Source organism: Sylvia atricapilla, chromosome 2, assembly GCF_009819655.1.
Source record: "Sylvia atricapilla isolate bSylAtr1 chromosome 2, bSylAtr1.pri, whole genome shotgun sequence".
Lineage (NCBI taxonomy): Eukaryota > Metazoa > Chordata > Aves > Passeriformes > Sylviidae > Sylvia > Sylvia atricapilla.
In genome coordinates this window covers 28,603,306-28,622,313 of record NC_089141.1, presented here as the reverse complement: position 1 = coordinate 28,622,313, position 19,008 = coordinate 28,603,306, and the positions used below count along the sequence as shown (strand labels likewise).

At 41.8% G+C, this 19,008-nt stretch overlaps 1 protein-coding gene across 1 annotated transcript in view; it reads left to right on the top strand.

Annotated features, from left to right (window-relative positions):
* Positions 1 to 10,290, top strand: part of LOC136373310 (ovostatin-like) — a 28,888-nt gene extending 18,598 nt beyond the window's left edge. Inside the window, 12 exon segments of the mRNA XM_066338207.1 lie at positions 15 to 96; positions 989 to 1,145; positions 1,606 to 1,680; positions 2,964 to 3,129; positions 3,682 to 3,902; positions 4,996 to 5,211; positions 5,340 to 5,464; positions 5,654 to 5,744; positions 8,084 to 8,155; positions 8,718 to 8,820; positions 9,579 to 9,653; positions 10,133 to 10,290. Of these exon segments, the coding sequence (XP_066194304.1) occupies positions 15 to 96; positions 989 to 1,145; positions 1,606 to 1,680; positions 2,964 to 3,129; positions 3,682 to 3,902; positions 4,996 to 5,211; positions 5,340 to 5,464; positions 5,654 to 5,744; positions 8,084 to 8,155; positions 8,718 to 8,820; positions 9,579 to 9,631 (1,361 nt within the window). The 3' untranslated portion in view covers positions 9,632 to 9,653; positions 10,133 to 10,290.
* The last annotated feature ends 8,718 nt before the right edge of the window (positions 10,291 to 19,008 follow it).

The following is a 19,008-nucleotide window of genomic DNA, read 5'->3' as shown; positions in this document are numbered from 1 at the left end:
TGTTCTGTTTTCAGGCTACCAGAAACAGCTATCATATAAACACCGGGATGGATCCTACAGCTCCTTTGGGTTACGAGATAGAGAAGGGAGTGTATGGTAAGTGATGACACTTTCCATTTCCCTAGAGTAGGATCTTTAGGCTTTGAAAAATGACCAAGTATTCAGTGATTCTTATTTTTAATAGACTAAATGAATACAGTTCAACTAATTTGAATCTCCTAGTAAAGGAGAAATTAATAACTGCAAAGAGGACGGTACGAAAGGACGCTATGATCGTTGGGAGCTGGTGTTCAACAGGATGTTGAACATAATGTTCAACAGGAAACTGAAGGATCTGGATTTGTTTAGCCTGTAGAAGAAGAAGCTAATGGGAGACCTGGGTAAACTTTTCTGCAGCCTAGATGGCGACTGTGGAAATACAGAGTCATACTCTTGTTGGAGCTGCATAGAGTAAGGACAAGAGTTTGTCCTTACTCAAGTTGCTACAGAGACAACTCCAGGTGGGTAGAAGGAATAAAAGTCTTCCCAGGAGGAGGTTGTAGCACTGAGACAAATACCCAGAGAGTATGTGGATATCTCTATCCCTAGAGACTGGACAAAAGACTGAGCAGCCTGATACAGCTCTGAACTTGGCCGTAGTTTAAGCAGGTGGTTGAACAGGCTTCCAAAGGTCTCTTCTAACCTGGTTTGTTTCATAATTCAATTAACTAAGACTAGGAATTGCTAACATCAGTCATCAAGCTGTGTCTGTACTTTACCACTGCTCTAAAATAATGGTTTCAGCACAGTAATGGAGACATACATATCAGGTCAATTTTTAGTGTCATGTAAATGATTATTTATTTAAAATTTAGAAAACACTTTCTTCTTTTACCTCAAACATTATGAAGTTATTTTTATGTAATTTTCTATGTACATCCTATGCACTGGTAAATGTCTTTGGTCTGGTTCATACCATACCTGCTTTCTGTTTCTGGATCACCTGCAGGCTCACTGCCTTTGTGTACAAGTCACTGGAGCAAGCCAAGCGCTACATCTACATCGATGACAACGTCCAGTCTCAAACTCTGATCTGGCTGGCGAGCAAGCAGAAGTCAGACGGCTGCTTTGAAACTGCTGGATCACATTTCAACAATGCTTTGAAGGTAACTGAGATAAGTGTAGCTGCAATCTTCCAGTCCTGCCATCTGGATTTATTTGGATAAGTCACAAGCTTACTCTACACCACACCCTTACTCTTCCTGGTACTGTTATCTCATGTCTCCCCTATCACGCAGGGCATAATTCTTATGTGTTCTCTTGATGATGAGGTAAAAACAAGTAGACCTTTCTGAGTTACAAGTCTTGGGTTTTGTTTTCTACCACTGCATTGTGTGCTCAGCCACAAGCTATTGTCTGCTTTATTACACACATACGAAAGTCAAGAAGGTGCAATTACTTTGGTTTTATCCTGTGCAAACTTGATCTTTCGTGTTCCTGTGCACATAGGGAGACAGAAATTACTGCTGATCTCAAATCTAACAGATACATAACCATGAATAAGTTCATACATTGTTTCTTTCTAGGACATTTGTCCTAACCTGTTCTTTGCTTGTTTTTCATCAGGGTGGAGAAGAAGCTGAATACTCCCTCACAGCCTATGTCGTGGCATCGTTGCTGGAGGCTGGACACTCTGGTGCAGTAGGTGTTTGGTGCTGTTAGCTCAGTCAGCTGTTTGTCAAGCTGCACAAGTCACAGTCCTCATATCACTGCTCCTTTAAAATGAGGAACTCCAATACTGATTGTAGGACAGTAGTTGACTGTAGACAGTCGTTTTCAGAACCCTGCAGTCCCTGCAAGCATTTAATGAGTGTTACAAATCAGTTACATACCCAGTGCCAACAGATTCACCCCTGAGGAATCCAGATGTTTTAGGCAATAGTAGTCTAAGTAGGTGCAAAATCCAGACTGAATTTGCCCACTCCATCCAGAGTCCACTTTGGAATTTTCTCTGAATTTGTCCAGTCCAAAATTCAACCTATCCAAATCCTCAGACTACAAACTCACTTTGTGCATTTAGTTCCAAGTTGTGTTTCCATTTCCCTATGGAAATCTTAATAATGGAAGGAAACAATGAGCTGCTGCTTGTAGTACTAGACACTGGGAAATGAGAGCCAAGGTCTGTTCTCTGTAATGTATTTCCTGCATATCCTTGTAACCTTGTTTTTATGCTGACTTTGTTCTTTATGTAATGGGGAGGAGAAGAATTGTTCCAAATCTGACAAACATGTTCTAGTATGCTGATTTTCTGAACATCCCTCAGACATGGGGTATGGGCCATCATCAAGGTACATGAGACCAACAGGATGAAAACATTGTGCAGAATTAAATAGTCCTACAGCAACATAAATTTAGTTTCCAGTGTCTTCATGAGATGCTCCAAAACCTGGTGCCACATGTTTAAGTGAAGCTGCAGAGACATGACATGATCAGTAGTGTGCTGGTGATGTCTGAGATGAAGAAGAGTTCACAGAGATAGTCGATAAGGCTAAAATGTCTGAAGAGTTACCTTGGTAGTTATAGCTAACAAATGAGCAATTTCCACTTGAGAGAGCCTGCTTAGTCATGAGGTCTCAATATACTTTACATAGTTCTGTAAAAATGATCCACATTTTGTTGTTAAAGCAACTGAAGGACAAAGGTTTCACTTGAGTAGGGTCATCTCATGAGTCAGGAAAAGAAACAGTGCTCTCTTATTCTGGCCATACTACCTCCAAATAAATGCAGAAAGGAGGCAGCATGACCGGAAGGGCATTTTTTTACAGAATATACTCTGTAGGCCCTTGAATATGCCATGGATCATGTACATTTCTAGCATGAAGAGTCAGAGATTGCAGCTTAAGCAATGATGGAAGTATTTAAAAAGTATTGTGTGAAGACACAAATCCAAGTACCTGATACTCTACTGTGTTTTGCATTACCAGCATCCTGTCGTTCGGAGTGGCATGAACTGTTTGGAGACTGCTTTTAACAGTGGGGTCCACAACCTGTATAACCAGGCCCTCCTTGCCTATGTTTATGGCTTAGCTGGCAGAGAGGACAGACGCCAGTTCTTCCTCGAGCAGCTGGATGGGGCAGCTGTCAGGGCTGGTAAGTGCAGCATGGCCACAGTAGAGGCAGTGCAGCTGCTGGAATGGCCTGTTGTGTCATGTGAGCTGTCCTGATGCACAGCTTTGCCATGAATGATCTTCCTTCCCATTTCATGTCTGCTGTGCTACTGAATTTATCTCCAAGAGCTTTTCTGTCTGTCTCTTTTGGCTTCACAAAAGTTGGAGCTGTGGCTTGATCTATGAAATTTTGAGATAATTTAGGGGGAGAGAGAGTCCCCTGCATGTCTCAGCCCAAGGTATTGAAAGATTGTACCTAATTTTCCAATTAATTTCCTCTTGTAATGCTGAACAAACCCACTCTCCTTGGCAATGTCATGTGCTCCTGTTTGCAAATGGCTTAGCATCCTTCTACTACATTGCCTTCATTTCAATCCCTCTTTGTCTTATATAGCCTGCTTTTATTAATTCTCTTTCCATCCCTTCCTGTTTTCTTTTCCAGGTCAGAAGTAAAACTTACCCAGTTCAGGACACCAAGATCTGAAAAAACTTTTTTTTTTCCCATGCTTTTTACACTCTACTTCTCTGTTTTCAGGTGGATCTGTTTACTGGCAGAGAGAAAACAAGCCACCAGCAGAACGTTTCTCTGACTTCTATTCCCGTGCCCCTTCTGCTGAGATCGAAACGACCAGCTATGTGCTCCTGGCTCTGCTCAACAGAACCAAACACACTCCAGAAGACTTATCTTATATTTCCCGCATTGTGTACTGGCTTATTAAACAACAGAACCCATATGGTGGCTTTTCCTCCACCCAGGTAACAACTGAGTGTGGTAAAAAGAAAGTGTCTTGCAGCAGTACAGTCTGCAAGCTGAATCTTGAAAAACTGACAAATCCTTCTGATTGCATAAGGATTTGAATAATACTGGATAACTGTTGCTTGCATGGGTTGCCTTGTCAAAGGCACCCCATGATCTTCACAGCTTTACACATAATTTGGTTTTAAGCAATGAGAATTTACCTGAGTTCCAAATTAGCCATAGACAGCAGTCACTGCTGACACATTATCCCAGGTCTTCGGTGATAATTAAAATCCATTGCTCCAGAATCACAGAATTCAGAATGGATCAGGCTGCAAGGGACCACAGGGGGTCATTTGGTCCAATCTCCCTGCTCAAGCAGGATCATCCTAGAATACACGGCACAAGGTTGCGTCCAGACAGTTCTTGAACATCTCCAGTGAGGGAGACACCACAACCTCTCTCGGCAGCCTGTTCTGGTGCACGGTCACCCACACAGTGAGGAATCTCTTCCTCATGTTCAGGTGGAACTTCCTGTGCATCCATTTCTGCCCATTCCCTCTTCTTCTATTGATTAGCACCATCAAGAAGAGCCTGGAGCCATCCTCTGGACACCTTCCCTTCAGATATTTGTGAGATCCCCTCTCAGCTCTCTCTTCTCAAGGCTGAACAGATCCAGTTGTGTCAGCCTTTCCTTGTAAGAGATGATCCACTCCCTTAATAAGTCTTGTCATGATGCTCCTCTGGACCTGCTCCAGGAGCTCCGTGTCTCTGCTGTACTGAGGAGCCCAGACTGGTCACAACACTCCAGATAGATCTCCCTAGGGCTGAGTAGAGAGGCAGGATCAACTCCCTCCACCTGCTGACAAAGCCTTCCTAATGCACCACAGATAGGCTTACTGGTCACCAGAGCACACTGGTGGCTCAGGGACAGCTTTTTGTCTACCAGGATGAGTTCTGCTAGAAGTTGTGTCTTGTCTCCTTGGCTCTTTTCAAAGTTCCCCTGCATTTATGAGTACTGACAAAGCATCAGTGAAATAGGAGCTGCACTAATCTCATATGTCATCTTACACCTGGGTATTTAATTTGGGATCCTGTTATTCTTTTCAGGACACTGTGGTTGCTCTCCAAGCTTTAGCCCAGTATGGATATCTCACCTTCTCCAAAAACAGTCTTAATACAGTGGAAGTCCACTTCATGGAGACCCCCAGTAAGATTTTCCAGGTGAATGACAAGAACCGCTTCTTACTGCAGCAGGCGTCCTTACCCACTATCCCAGGGAGTTACAGTGTGGAGGTGAATGGCAGTGGCTGTGTCTATCTGCAGGTAAGCAAGCTGGGAACTCAGCACCACCCTCTGGGAACTAAGCAGGAGGCTTTCCATGCTTTATTCCTCTCCATATGTCATGTTCTCCTTTAACACTGTGACCATCTCACACTTTCTATCTCTTTCAGACCACCCTGAGATACAACATCCATTTGCCAAAAAAAGCTGCAGGATTCTCTCTGTCTGTAAGGACAGCAAACGTGTCTTGCACAGGCAACTATCCACCAAAGTTTGACCTTGTCCTCTCTGCCAGGTAACTTCCTTTTACTGACCTACCCCCTTGCATTCACAGCTTGGTAAAGCATCCAAGAAAGGATCTAAATACAGGCAGTTAAGTGCTGCTCTGCAGCTGTAGGAAGAAAAACAGGATTACTGGGAGCCAGTCATTCACTGGTGTCCTTTCCATTTTCAGACCAGACTAACAGAACTTTTCTCATTTTAGTTACACAGGAAACCGCAATGTCTCCAACATGGCTATTATTGATGTGCAAATGCTCTCAGGATTTGTTCCTGAAGAATCTTCCCTGAAAAAGGTAAAAAATTCGTCCAAGGTGAATGATAAAGCCTAAAAACATAGGAAGTTGATAAACATAGTCTGTAACCAGGAAATTTGAGCCCATGGGAATGCTGCAAAGTCCCTGGGCACAGCCTTCTCTCACATACTCTGTGTTTCATATTTGTAGCTGTTTATGCATTGAACACAGATCTATTAAGAGTTGCCAAATCCAGTAGGCCAGGAGCACTAAGACTTCATATCCTCAGGTCCAACCAACAGCAAAGTTCAGTGTATATTCCCAAAAAGCAGACATGAACACTACACATATATATATATCCATATGTATATAATATACGTGCCACACAGATCAGTCAGCAGGAAAGACAGCACTTCCACAAACACAGACAGCACAACTGGCCTTATCCCATTCCCTTTTCTGCCTGATCAGATGAAAATCTCATTTGCAGAAAAGAGAAATAAATAAATGCATAATTATACACAAGCACACATATATATGCAAATACACAATGTGGCTCCTTATGGTAGCTGGCCTCAGGCACTCAGTTTGCCCAGCAGCTGCCTCTGGACCCTCGATCTGTTGAGTTGCTGGCACCTGGACATGTACCTCCTTCAAGGCCTGAGCTCCACTTCAGTGCCTGGAAAGTGAGGTTCCCATCACCCACAGGTATGCATGGTGAGGGCCTCTATAAGCACTCCTAAACATGCAGCAGATGAGCTGGGGTCCCCTGGTTTCACAGTGGTGTCAAACAGACACACACACACAGAGACATGCAAGTAAGTCTCCACTACGTGCTCCAGACCAATGTCTACCTCCAAGACTTCATTGTTTCTCCAGAAATAGGCTCAGACACCCTGGTCCCTTTGGTAGCTGTCTTGGATCCTCTGGTGCCTCCAACGTTTAGGTTTAGGCCTGACTCAGTAGGTGGCTGCTATTTCAGTTCATCACTAGTGACCACATGCTGACATACATACTCTTGCCACTACAGTCCTGAAGTCTGGTGACTCAGGATGCTGGCACTCCAGGCACACTGTCCCTGTGGTCTCTGATCCTCTCTTCAGTGACTTGCTCTCCCTACAGACATATTCACACAGAATAGAGAGCCTTTCTCCCTGGAAAATAGTAATTTTCCACCTTTTTCCTTCCAACTGGATTTTATCCCTCTCTCTGTTACTTCTTGTTCTTCACCTAAAAACCCTGTAATAACCACTTCTTAAGTCCCAGCATCCCATACTCAACCCCATGGTCTGTAGGCAGCGGTCCCCTTCAGTCTGCAAGGTAATCTGGGGATATTCTGCTGTTGACCCACCTGGTGGGTCTCACACTGACAATGGGCTGGTCACTGCCTTGTGGCAGCCCCAAGGTGAACGGGGTCAGAGTGGCCCAGTGGCTCTGCTCATGTTCCTGGGGTTTCTCTGTGCTCCTTAGTGTCTGTGTGTACGAGTCTGTAATCACACAGCCTAACAGAATCTGTGTGAGAAATACTTCTGCCATTGTTAAATTGCTTTACTTGGAATTTTGCATTATTTTCCCTTTGGCAAGGGTTATTTCTTCCTCTACAGTACAGTTTAACAAACAACCAAAAAAAGGAGGTCATTGATCCTCCACCTTTGCTATCCAGAAATTTGGTTATGATGATGACAATTCTGGAGAAAACACCAATAAGCACCTCGTTTAGGTTCCTAATACAATTTAGGTTCACAATAGATTAGTTGCCTTCAACCCATGAGTTATAATTTTCAAGTAGATAAAAAAGAAGAATGAAATTCTTTGTAGAGTCTGCTCGTACCTTTGTGTATTTATAATCATTCAGCATTCAGGACTGATTTTTTTTGGCTAAAACTGTATACGATAGATAAATTTTCTTTGGAAGATTTTTTTCCGTTGAGATGCAATTCTGTTTGGCATCCTACTCCTCTTCATATACATTTGGGAAAAACAGCTGTTCTTTAAAGTTTGGAATATTTTAGGTTTGTATGGTTTGATAGAAAAATAATTTTGTCCACATTCTTTTCTAAATGTTTTTAAACTTTTATTTAAAACATACAGTAGATGAGAAAGTGAGTCAAATTGAGCTGCAGAAATTAATTCTAAATTCCCTTTGAAATGAGAGAATTTTTAGGTAGATGGTGAAAGTCACAAGTATCAAAGCTGACTGGTTGAACTGTTTACCACTCTGCTCCGCACGCATCAGGTTATAAAAACACTCAGCTTGCATTTCTTTTTTTTGGCGACTAGATGGCGGGGTGGGATTAAAGGAGCATGGCAGCCACTTTAAATGCATTTTGCTGTGGAACATGTAAGTCTCCTCGGCAAGTCTCCCGTGCTGACATTGCTGTATTTTGCCTTATTTAAAGCTTCGGTATGAGAATTCTGTTGTGGACCGTGTAGACATCAAGAACAACCACATACTCTTCTACCTTCAGAAGGTAAGTTTGGGAGGTTTCCTTTCAGTTTTGTTAAACTGGAAGTTTCAAACAGGCTCCCAGATAAAAGAAAAAAATCTTATTAACAGCATATTAACGATATCCATGCCTTAAAGATGTAAAGGTACTTCACTCAATCCTACATCACAGGGGGTAATGGAGATATTGCAATCAAAGTAATAAAGGGAGAAAATTAGGGAGAAGATTCTTAGGAGTACTGAAGGTAATTTTAATTAGGAGAAAGCAAGGAAAGAAACTAACAGGAATTTTTGTTTGCAGGATGAATGCTGATATCCTGAAAACCACACTAAGGGGGAAAAAGGTTGGGGCAATTGGCAGTGGAAATAGGCAGGAAGAAATAAAAGAGCACTCAATTTTAGCAACAAAACATATTTAGCAATAGCTTTTAAACAATTATCTGATTTGACATCAAGTCTACAAACTGGAGGGAACTGTAGAATGGCACATTGTCACACAGTCTGATTCAGAAATGAATCTGTTCAGCCTTAGCCTCAGGGATAGTTATGAAAAGTTCTGATGCATCTGCTTGTTTTGCCATTTCCAGGTCTCCCAGAAGGAAATCAGCTTCTCCTTCCCTGTGGAGCAAAGCCTGCCTGTCTCAGACATCAAACCAGTGCCTGTACATATATATGATTACTATGAAACACGTAAGTGACCCAACTGGCCTCGGTAACACCTGTGACAAAGGAGAGACAAGGGGAGACCCACTTAGCAATTCTGCTGGCTTTGATTACTAGACTGCAAAGGTTTTGCAGAGCATAAACTGTTCCTGCCATCCTGTGTTTACATTTCTTGCTTCATTTCAACATAAAGCAGATAAGAAAGTGACACATGAGAGTTTCTGTCTTACCAAACAAATATAAAAAGACTCTTTCCACTTTGTTTCCACAGTTTGGACATGATGGTTAAAATCAGTAACTCAAAGACAGCAGCGTTCCTGACTTCCCTGAACTGCATTAGCTAATGTTTTTACTTAATATTGTCATAGTAGGCTGCAGCAAACATATCTTCCTTAATGGAATTTGAATATTTAAGTAGAAATGACAGTCCCACTTAACAAAAGAGGAGTTTAGGTAACTAGAACTAGAAAAATAAGTACCTGACCACCTTTCTTCAACTGCATCCTAGCAGATAAGGAGCTGCAGCAGCAGTCAGAGTGCATTTTCTGCCAGCTGATCCACATCTTGCGTGGTGACAGCAAGGATGTGTCCTGACAAACGTGGTCAGAGTGCACTCGTCTCTGACTATGCGGCCCTACAACTTGGTGCCTTGACAATTGGGAGTCTACCACAAAATTTAGCAAGTGTCTTCTGTTTTGTAGCATGTTGATGACAGGTGCAGATAGACTGGGGTCAGAATGATTTCTCACTCTCATACAACTATCTTCTTCCTTTCTTCTTTCCAGATGAATATGCCCTTTCAGAGTACAACACACCCTGCTCCCCGTCTTCCAACTGAAATCAGATGTGTGCCAGAAGAGGTAATGATTCAGACAGTATCAGGCAAACACTTGTAGAACAAGAAAAGGATAAGAGAGTTGTTTTGTTTTGTTTTGTTTTTTTCTGGGAGCACAATGTAAAACATGTAGAAAAATGAGGAATAAGCAAATCCCATATTGCTGTAGATCAGAATGACCCATTCTGGCCCACACGTCAAAAAGAACTGGGTTCAATGTGGATTAGAAACTGCAGATAAAGCCTTTTTCCTGACAAAGGAGATACTGTGCAATTGTTGACTTTCATCATCCGTCTTGTTTTGAAATGTATTGCATATTCCAGTGGAAGATTTGTGTAAAGGTAAATGCTTGAAATATGTTCTGGGCCATAGATTCCCCTTAAGAAATCCTAATCTCAGAGAATAATGTGCTGCTGTTTTTTCTGTAGATTTTACTTGCTTTGGTCTTTCCACTATCCAGAAGGAAAATCCTGAATAAATTTCTTTGATCCTCACCTTTTTCAGCAATTGAACTGAATCATCAACAGATGACAGAATTCTGATCACAAGAAGACAACTTTTGTGCAAGTTCTGCCTCCATCTAGAAAGAAATGTTTTCTTCAGATTAGCATCTCATATTTTACATATTTTAGCATCTCTTTGTAATAAAATATTCTGATTGGCAATGGTATTTGTCCCAGTCTCCATTCCTTGGCCTATCTAAGAGCATGGTGAATACAACAGCCCAGGATATGGTAGGAGAGGAGCAGCACTGCTCAGTAGGATGTCAAGCTTGCCCAGAGATAGCTCAAGTGAAACCAATCCTACCTCACAGTGCAGGAACCTCTATGACAGGGGGAAGTTATGGCAGAGACCATCAGGCTCACTGTGATCCCAGAAAGATGAAAAAGAAATCTGGAAGCTGTGGGAGAACATAAATGTCCCTTTGGAAGGACCTAGAGAAGATACCAATTGCAGCCTCCTGTTCTAAGAACCACCCAACAGAAACTAACTAGCAGAAGGGTGTTCAGCTTGAGAGTGGCACTGAGGTACAAAAAAAAAAAGCAGATTTCAGCAGTTCAGCAACACCAGGACCTAGGAGACCTTTGGAAGCAGCTAGAGAGTTGCTCTAAGCAGATGAAGAATTTGACACAGGAACCTAAGGCTCTTTGTCAATTTAGATTCTGGCGGATGTGAGTTGAGTGCCTCAACACCCTTGAGAACCTGGCCCCCATGCCCTGTTTCTCTACACACACCACCTGGCATGTGAAAGCATCAGGCACAGAGCAGGTTTTCATGTCGTAGCACTGTGCATGCAGGCGAGCCTGAAGCGGCACTTTGATGCATAAAGCAACATTTATGAGCACATTTGCCACCTATATTTCTGATTATTCTCCTTAGGAAGGACAGAAATATGGGAATGGAGTTCTCTTGACCTTTTTTCCTTCTTTCTTTTTTCTTCTTCTGTTTTTTTAAGTTGCATATAAGCTTGGTTTATCAAGAAACAAGAATAGTTTCTTCCCTGACAGTTCTGGGGAAATTTCTACCTCGTGAAAAAAATAATGATATTTTGAGAAAAAAGATATTGTTAGGTGAGTGGCTTTCAAGTCTTTCAACTCTGCTCAAAACATTGAGTTTCTACCTCCAGCATTTCTCTTCCCATCAGAAGCAACCCCTGGGCACAATCCTTGACCCAAAAAGTCACACTGAAAGCAATGTTTTCATGTTTGCATGAGACCCGTGGTGGCTTTTGCTACAGACAGACACATGCTGAGAAGTAAGTTATGACTCTGAAGAGGTTAAGGGGCCAACTGACCCCAAACTCCCCCTTGCTCTCCCAACCCTGTCAGCAAAAAAGATTGTGTGAGCTTCAAGAGGGGTCAGTCAGGCTACTTCAATCCACCTTCCTCAGCTGTGTAAACTCAGCCTGCTGCTGAACAAAAGCTTTTGTTTAATGCCATTCCAGTGAATGGCCAACTGCAAGCCTGGTCAGATGGAAACTTATATGAAATGCAGATGCCTTCAAAAGCACAGGATTTAAATTTTACTACAAATTTCCAAAACACTAGGCTGAGAGGGAGTGGATGGAACAATGCCAGCAGTACCTAGCAATATCTGCATTTTACAGCCTTCTTTTACCTCTTTATCTCTTTTAACTGCAGTGCAACTAGTGACCCAATTTTTGTTCTCATGGAGCTTGCATCATGTGAAGTCAGATAAAAAGATGTAACAATTGAAAGGAGCTTCAGATACTGAGCCTGTAGGACCATGTGAATCAATCAGAAAATGGTAAGGACGATATCCCATCTCCAAAAATGGCAAATGCATTCACACTGTTTTCTTTGATTGCTGTAGTTAGAAAGATGCTCTGGAACTCTAAAATTACCATGAATCAATCTTCCCTTTCACTTGCAGTGTGCAAAAAGGTGCAGTTCCTATGGGACCCATTTGCTGTAGTCCATGGCAATGTGCCAGGACAGGCACTGGAAGTTTTTCCCAGAGGTATCAGCTGCCAGGACTCTGACTCTGTTTTGTATAATAGCAATGCACTTGTGCTATGAGCAACTATGAGTGACACTAGACATGGATGTGATGCTCCAGTCACTCCCTCATTTCCACACAGTGCTCTCTAGCAGACAGTTTTGCCTAGTGCTGTTCATTTACGGGTCAATAACAACAACAACAAAAACCTAGTTCTTCAAAAGAGGACAATCAGGACTTTCTCTTATTCTCTATTTGCCTGAGGCCAGCTTCTTTGCCCTAAGACAACTTGGAAACCTCAGCTCTTTAGGAAGATAATAAAAGATAATAAGGACTGACAAGTCTTCACCAAGGACAGATCCTCCAGCTTGTTCTGTACAGTGCTTGGCAGTTCAATATATAGCTGCAGAATATATTTTCACTGGAGACAAAGCAAAAATAACCTTTATGTGAGGGGAATGAATCAAAAAACTTTTCAGGCATAAGGTCAGGGGTTGAAGGATCAAACAGGCTCTCCCTGGGGGGGCCTCCTTAAAGTGGTGCAATTAATATATCAGGTAACACAAGAGTATTGTTTTGCTGCCAAGTAGATAATAATAACAGATAAAGGGAGAGAAAGCTGCAGGCTCTGAATAGCATTTGCACGCCTTCCATAATGTGCCTGGAACAAGTTCAATTTCTGGGATGTCGTAGGGGAAAGAAAAATTCTTTGTAACAACAAAAAAATGGATTTAGAACCAAGAGGTTGGTCAATGGCAAAAAATCAAAGTACTCAAAAAGAGACTTAGCCTCCAACATTTAGTGTCATCAGCCAGTTGTGAGAGACTCCTAAACCCCAAGCTCTCTTTCCCATTCAAGTCCTAACAGTATATTGCCTACACTGAAGACAGACTTCAAAGAAATGAGAAGAGGTAGTCCCTGCTCTAAAAGATGTAGGTCTGATGTCTTGCATTCATCTTCTATGAACTCTTGGTTCTGATAATATCATTTTACAGCCTTGAAGTGAGATCCACCCTTCCTTTCTAACAGCACTTGGATTAGACATATAGGATTTCCCTAGAAAATATGTCCAAGAAATTTCCTTTGGCTCATAAAGCTTCATTCAAAGACACATGTTAAAACATTGCTCTTCTGTAGTTCTCTTCTCACAGACCAACCTGCAGTTCAGACAGAACTTATGCCAACAGTGCCTGAAGCTGCAGCAAGAGACTCCAGGGGTATGATTACCTCAGCAAAACCCTTGTAGGACCTGTAGGCTGATGGCTGAATTCCTAAGGGAAAGCAGAACTGTATGACCCTTCTCAAGTCAATCCAAAGAAGGGCAACCAGCCAGGGAAGGCTGTTCCGCTCTAAATGGATGAAGGGAAGGAGAAGAAAATAAAAAGGGAGTAATTTGGCCTCAAACACTTACAAATCTGTCATTACAATGCATTTATGACAGATTTCTGCAGAATGAAATTTAAAAACAGGCTTTCCATAAAGCAAAGAAAAGCCATTTCAACAGGAAAGCCTCAGAGAGCTACTTCTTTCTATATATGCCTGTCACAAATTGTCACCTGAAATGAAAGCAAATGCTTCTACCTTCAGAGTGCAGAAGTTGCAGCTACAAAGAGAGGATAGCTGTGCACAGCTGTGAAAGAGAAACAAAGGGTTAGGGGTTTGATCAAAGGTGAAAAGATCAGAGAATGATTTGGACATCCCTCAGCATGGAATAGCTGGTCTCAGGCACTTTTCTGGTAGCCAGAAAAGCCAATAAATACATGACAACACCATATGCAGCTTGCATCAGCTCTTGGTACACAAGATGATTTCTCAGTACCAATCTCAGGTAGGGGAGATTTAAAAGGGAACATGCAGCCAGACTAGCTGTCCCACCTTAACTAGTTACCTTTTATGGATTACATGTCAAATGTTCCCCACTTGATACTCGTTGTTAAGTATTTTCTTTTCCCCCTTTAATAAAATTTATATTTGCAAGTGTAAAGAATGAACTTACTAGTTACCAGAGATTTTTTGAGGGGCTTTTTCAGATATTTTATTGGTTACCTCTTCGCATTTGAGCTGAACCCTTGATGCTGCCTATAAAGACCACAAAGAAAAGAGGCCTGAAAAACTCTTGTTCCTGTCCATGCAAGGACAGTAAAACAGCAAAGCATTCCCAAAAGAAATGCAGACTGTCTTATTAGCCTAAGTATAGCACTGCATTCATAGTTTAGCCTGAAAGCTGCCAGGTAATCTGTGTATAACTAGGAAAGATAATTTCATTTGTATATCCATTGGTATCCACTCTGAGGCTTGTGCAGGTACTGTGACAGTAGTCAGATTCCTGCTTCACTCACCTTTCACTGGCATTTGTCACCAAAACTGCACAGCAAAGACAGGCTTAACACTTCAGCTCACAGTTATTCCCGCTCAGATCTCAGCCTCTGCACGTATGTGGAGAAAGGTCTCCATTTTGAAAGTAGGTTATGGATGCCCCATCCACATCCACACTCAACAGACACTGAAGCAACTGGCTGACCTTCAACTACCTTCATCTTCTATAAGGCTGCCTTTTCCAGGCACCATAGACCCCTGAAATAAACGGCAGTCCCCCCCACCACCACATTTTGTTGAAAACGATCCCATCACTCATCAAAATTACTGCAAGCTGTGGCTATTCTACTAGGGATATATGTATTTTCTTTTATGACCTCACCATCCTTTTAGATGCTAGAGGACTTTGCCAAAGCTCACATATCTTAGAACAATAAAGAAATCTTGCATGCTTGACTGGAGACCCTATTGACCAAGCAGAACTTTATCTGTAGTTACCATGTTTCAGTATTGTTCTCCAAACACCTGGGCCAAACTAAGCATTTCGACCTTTACTATGCCTAAACAAATCGTTACGATCTGATCTTCTGAAAGACGTTTTTATAGGAAGCAGTCATAGCCAAAATCACAGGTAGATTCAGTGCTTTTCAATTAATTTGTAGCTATAATGACCAAGTTTCTTTGCATTGATCTTTTTCTGGATGCAGCAATTAACCCATTCACAGGAAAGCTGACAGTGGCTACACCACAAATATATGGTTACAGATCTTGCAGACACATCCAAGCTGGCTTTAGACTGCATGAGTGAGAAGGAACACTAGAATTATATGGAATGTTAACAGCTACAAATGCTTCAAAAACAGGGAAAAACCATGGAGCTCCAGAGACTGTTGTAATTATCCTAAAGCCATTTGATGATTCTCACAGGAAAGAAAAACAGCTCTCTTCAGTAACAGTGAGTGAAATTTGAGGTCAAGAAATCACACAGAAAGACACAGAAATTACCGTGACTGAGCAGCTCTGTATGAAAAAGTTAACTGCAGTTGAGTAGTATTACTATAGCTTTTCACAGCAAGACAGATTTTATTTGTAAAGATAGTCTTGTACTGGTAGAAAATATCTAGTGCCTCAAATAAACCAAACCACAACCACAAAGCACAATTTTTGGTGTTGAACTATGGCGGCAGGACTGTTTCAGTGGCAGAAAGACATCTGTACTTAGCTGGTGGGACATTTTTTAACAAAGATAACTAAATCAAATTTAACAAAATCAGACAGCTCATTCTACTGTTGCCAAGGCTCGCCCTCATTGTTCTCCATCTACAAACACATAGATCTCTCTATGTGTGCTGCAGCCAAGCACAAGTAACTGAGGTCTGAAGTTATGGCTTGGGTAACACTCAAAGTTAGGCTGGCAAAAAAAACTCTTTTTGAGTCAAGAATGCAAGATAATTTGTCTGTATACTGGCATTTCTCCAAAATTACCCAAAACCGAGAACCTCTTCCAGTACCTGAAGCTACAAGAAATATGGGGAGAGACTACTTAAAGCCTATATAGTGACAGGACAAAGGGAAATTGATTCAAACTGAAAGAGAGCAGGTTTTGATTAGATATTAGCAAGAAATTCCTGACTGTGAACTTGGTGAGACACTGGCACAGGTTGCCAAGAGAAGCTGTGGATGCCACATCTCTGGCTCTGTTCAAGGCCAGGCTGGATGGGGCTCTGAGCAACCTGGTCTAGTGAAGGTGTCCCTGCCCATGGCAGGAGGTTTGGAACCTGCTGATCTTTACGGACCATTTCAACCCAAACCATTCCATGATTCTATGAAATACAGACCTGGTGATGAAGTATCATCTCTTTAACTTCCCCACAATCTTAACAAGCTTCTTGAACATATGCAGTTGAGTTAAAAAGGAAGGGTAGGATCTGAAAAGCAAAGACATGTAGCCAGCAAATAACAATCTTAAAAATCATAAAAAACAAATGTCAACAGTTTCATAAATATTTCCCTGAAAACATTTTTGTTGCATCCAGTGGAATGTTGTTTGATTCTCCTGTGAAAGACAAGTTATTATATGTTATACCCAACAAAATGGGATGACCTCCATTTTCCTTTGTTGTGATAAGGTCACAGTGGCTTTTTTTCACTCAGGTTGCTTGTTTCATTGCAAATCTATTAATTCAATGGCTTCTCTATTACAGATTATTGCATCTTTTGTTGTTTATTTCCTTATCAGATGCACCTTCTTCATTGTGATTAGTGGAGGTTTTAAACTAGTACAGTGAATTAATTGGATATAGGATGCATGGGTAATCTTTGTCTTTCATCTGGTTACTGTTCAGAAGGTATATGTGCACAGAAGACACTGTGACTAGTGCCAGTTCTTGGAGCTACAACAGTGCACTTTCTGATCAGCCTACATTTGGGGCAAAAAACCCCGCTTGTTATAACAGTAAGTTATACACAGCTGCTCTTCTCTACCACTACAGCCTTTGAATGGCACCTAACCCAGTCAACCCTCTGATTAAATGTTCAAAAGTAGACTCAGAAAGCTTCTGGGTTGTGATGATTGTCAAATTGACTTGTTTGGAATTAATAGTTACTTTATGATATTGCAATAAATGTATGACCTGAGAAAGCCAAGAAAAGCAAGAACCTGCCATACTGGTCATCTTCTTTTTCCACAATGTCAGCACAAGTTGAAGCCCTTGCCAGTGAATTTCTGTTCTTGGCAGCTCCTGGTATGGGTATCCCATTGCAGAGAAAATAAAGCCATCATGATCCTTAGGGAAGCTCCTTAACTGTAGAATCTGTAGAGCTCCTCTGCAACAGAGATGACAGTGAGGTGGGCTTTCAGAACAGAACCTCAGTCTGTTGCCTGTGTCCTAAGCACTCACACCATGCCACTGAGAGACCTCTGGGGAACCACCTTCTGCCCTGTTCCATTTCCATGTGGTTTGATACTTCTGTGAAAAATCTGAAGGCACAAGGGAAAACATTTCACAGCCACCCTATGTTCCCTATGTTTCTATTGAAGGAAGTTTCACAGACTAGCAAGAAACTGAAAGAGATAATCATAAAACATATCAGGATATTGGAGAAAATCATGCTCCCATTCAGGTACCCTGCCCTTGGACCCATATCTCTCTGGCAGCCAATCTTTCACTCACTCCCATTTTCCAGGAAGGATCTCAAAGAGACTAGTGAGTTGAAATAACAGTAGTTTAAAAAGGAAAGGAGAAGGTGCAAATGAAAGAGAAGCTAAAAGAGGGACTTATTCACTGCTTCCCATTGGCAGGCAGATGTCCAGCCACTCCCTGAGAAGTAAGGCCTCAGTAAAGGCTGTGGTTGCTTTGGAAGACAAATCTGTTACCAGAAATGTCCCTCCTCATCCTTTCCCCCATCTGTTATTGCTAAGCATGGTGTCATGTGGTAGGTACAGGACCTCCCTTTGGCCTCTTTGGGTCACCTGTCCTGGCTGTGGCCCCTCACAGTCCCTTGCCCACCCCAAGCCACCTGGCTTTTGTCTGGGAGGTGGGGGAGGTAGAAAGCCCTGACACTCAGCAAGCACTCTAGTGCTCATGCTAGTGAGTTATGAAACCTGTTCTAGCCTCAAATGCAAAGCACAGCAGGCTACTGTGCTATAGAAAGCCCTATAGAGAAACCTGACTTCATAACCTCATGCCAGACAGACTCAGTACCCACAGTAATGGAAAAAATTATTTACAGTTCTCAAATAACTGCTTTCCAGCATTGTTTTTCCTGTGGGGAGCAGCCCACCTGAGTGCTTTGTTTTCTCTTCAGAGTACAAAAGAACAAAACAACTTCCTTCTCCCTAATAAAGAACTCCATTAGCTTCCACACAGGTGTGAAAACTGGAAACCTGGGGAACAAACAAATTCCCATAGATCCAGTGACTGGCTAACTCCGAGCTGAAATGAATCAAACTTCAACAACACTGTCATGTGTTCAATGGCTAAGACAGAAATATTTAAGACTTTTTATATCTCTCTGTTTCTAGGTTCTCTATTTTTCCATTTTGTCAATTTCCAAAATACCTATGAAGCAAGGGAAAAGAGAGGTGAGTGTATTATTTTACCCAAAATCTGGTGACAAAGTGTAGAAAATAGGACTACTTCACCCAGACTGTCAATCCAGTTGGTAAATTCCAAGAGAAAAGGGGAAAACTCTCAAATATTAATCTGGTTTGACAGATTTACTCGGGTTTAGGTAATTTTGTGCTTTTCAGTACTGTGACAAGTCTCAGTGTAACACACAAAGCCCCTTTCCTTGAAAATAAGACCACTAAATATATTTTGTGCAGACATTCAGAGAAGTGAAGTGAAACGTTACAGACTGGAGATGGTGGGTTGATTTTGGTTACAGTAGTGTTAGGGGAGGTTCTTGCAAGGAATAAAATATACTGCGATCTCCACCCCTTGCTGCAGTTATAAAGGCTCTAACATCAAAGGAAGGAGCCAGGGAGGAGTTGAAGAGCAAACTCCTTTCCTCTGGAGCACTGGGTGAGGAATTCTGCAGAGCTGTTAAACTAGTAGGCAAGAAATTGTTTCATAGGAAGAGAACTTATCTCTTTCTTCTGT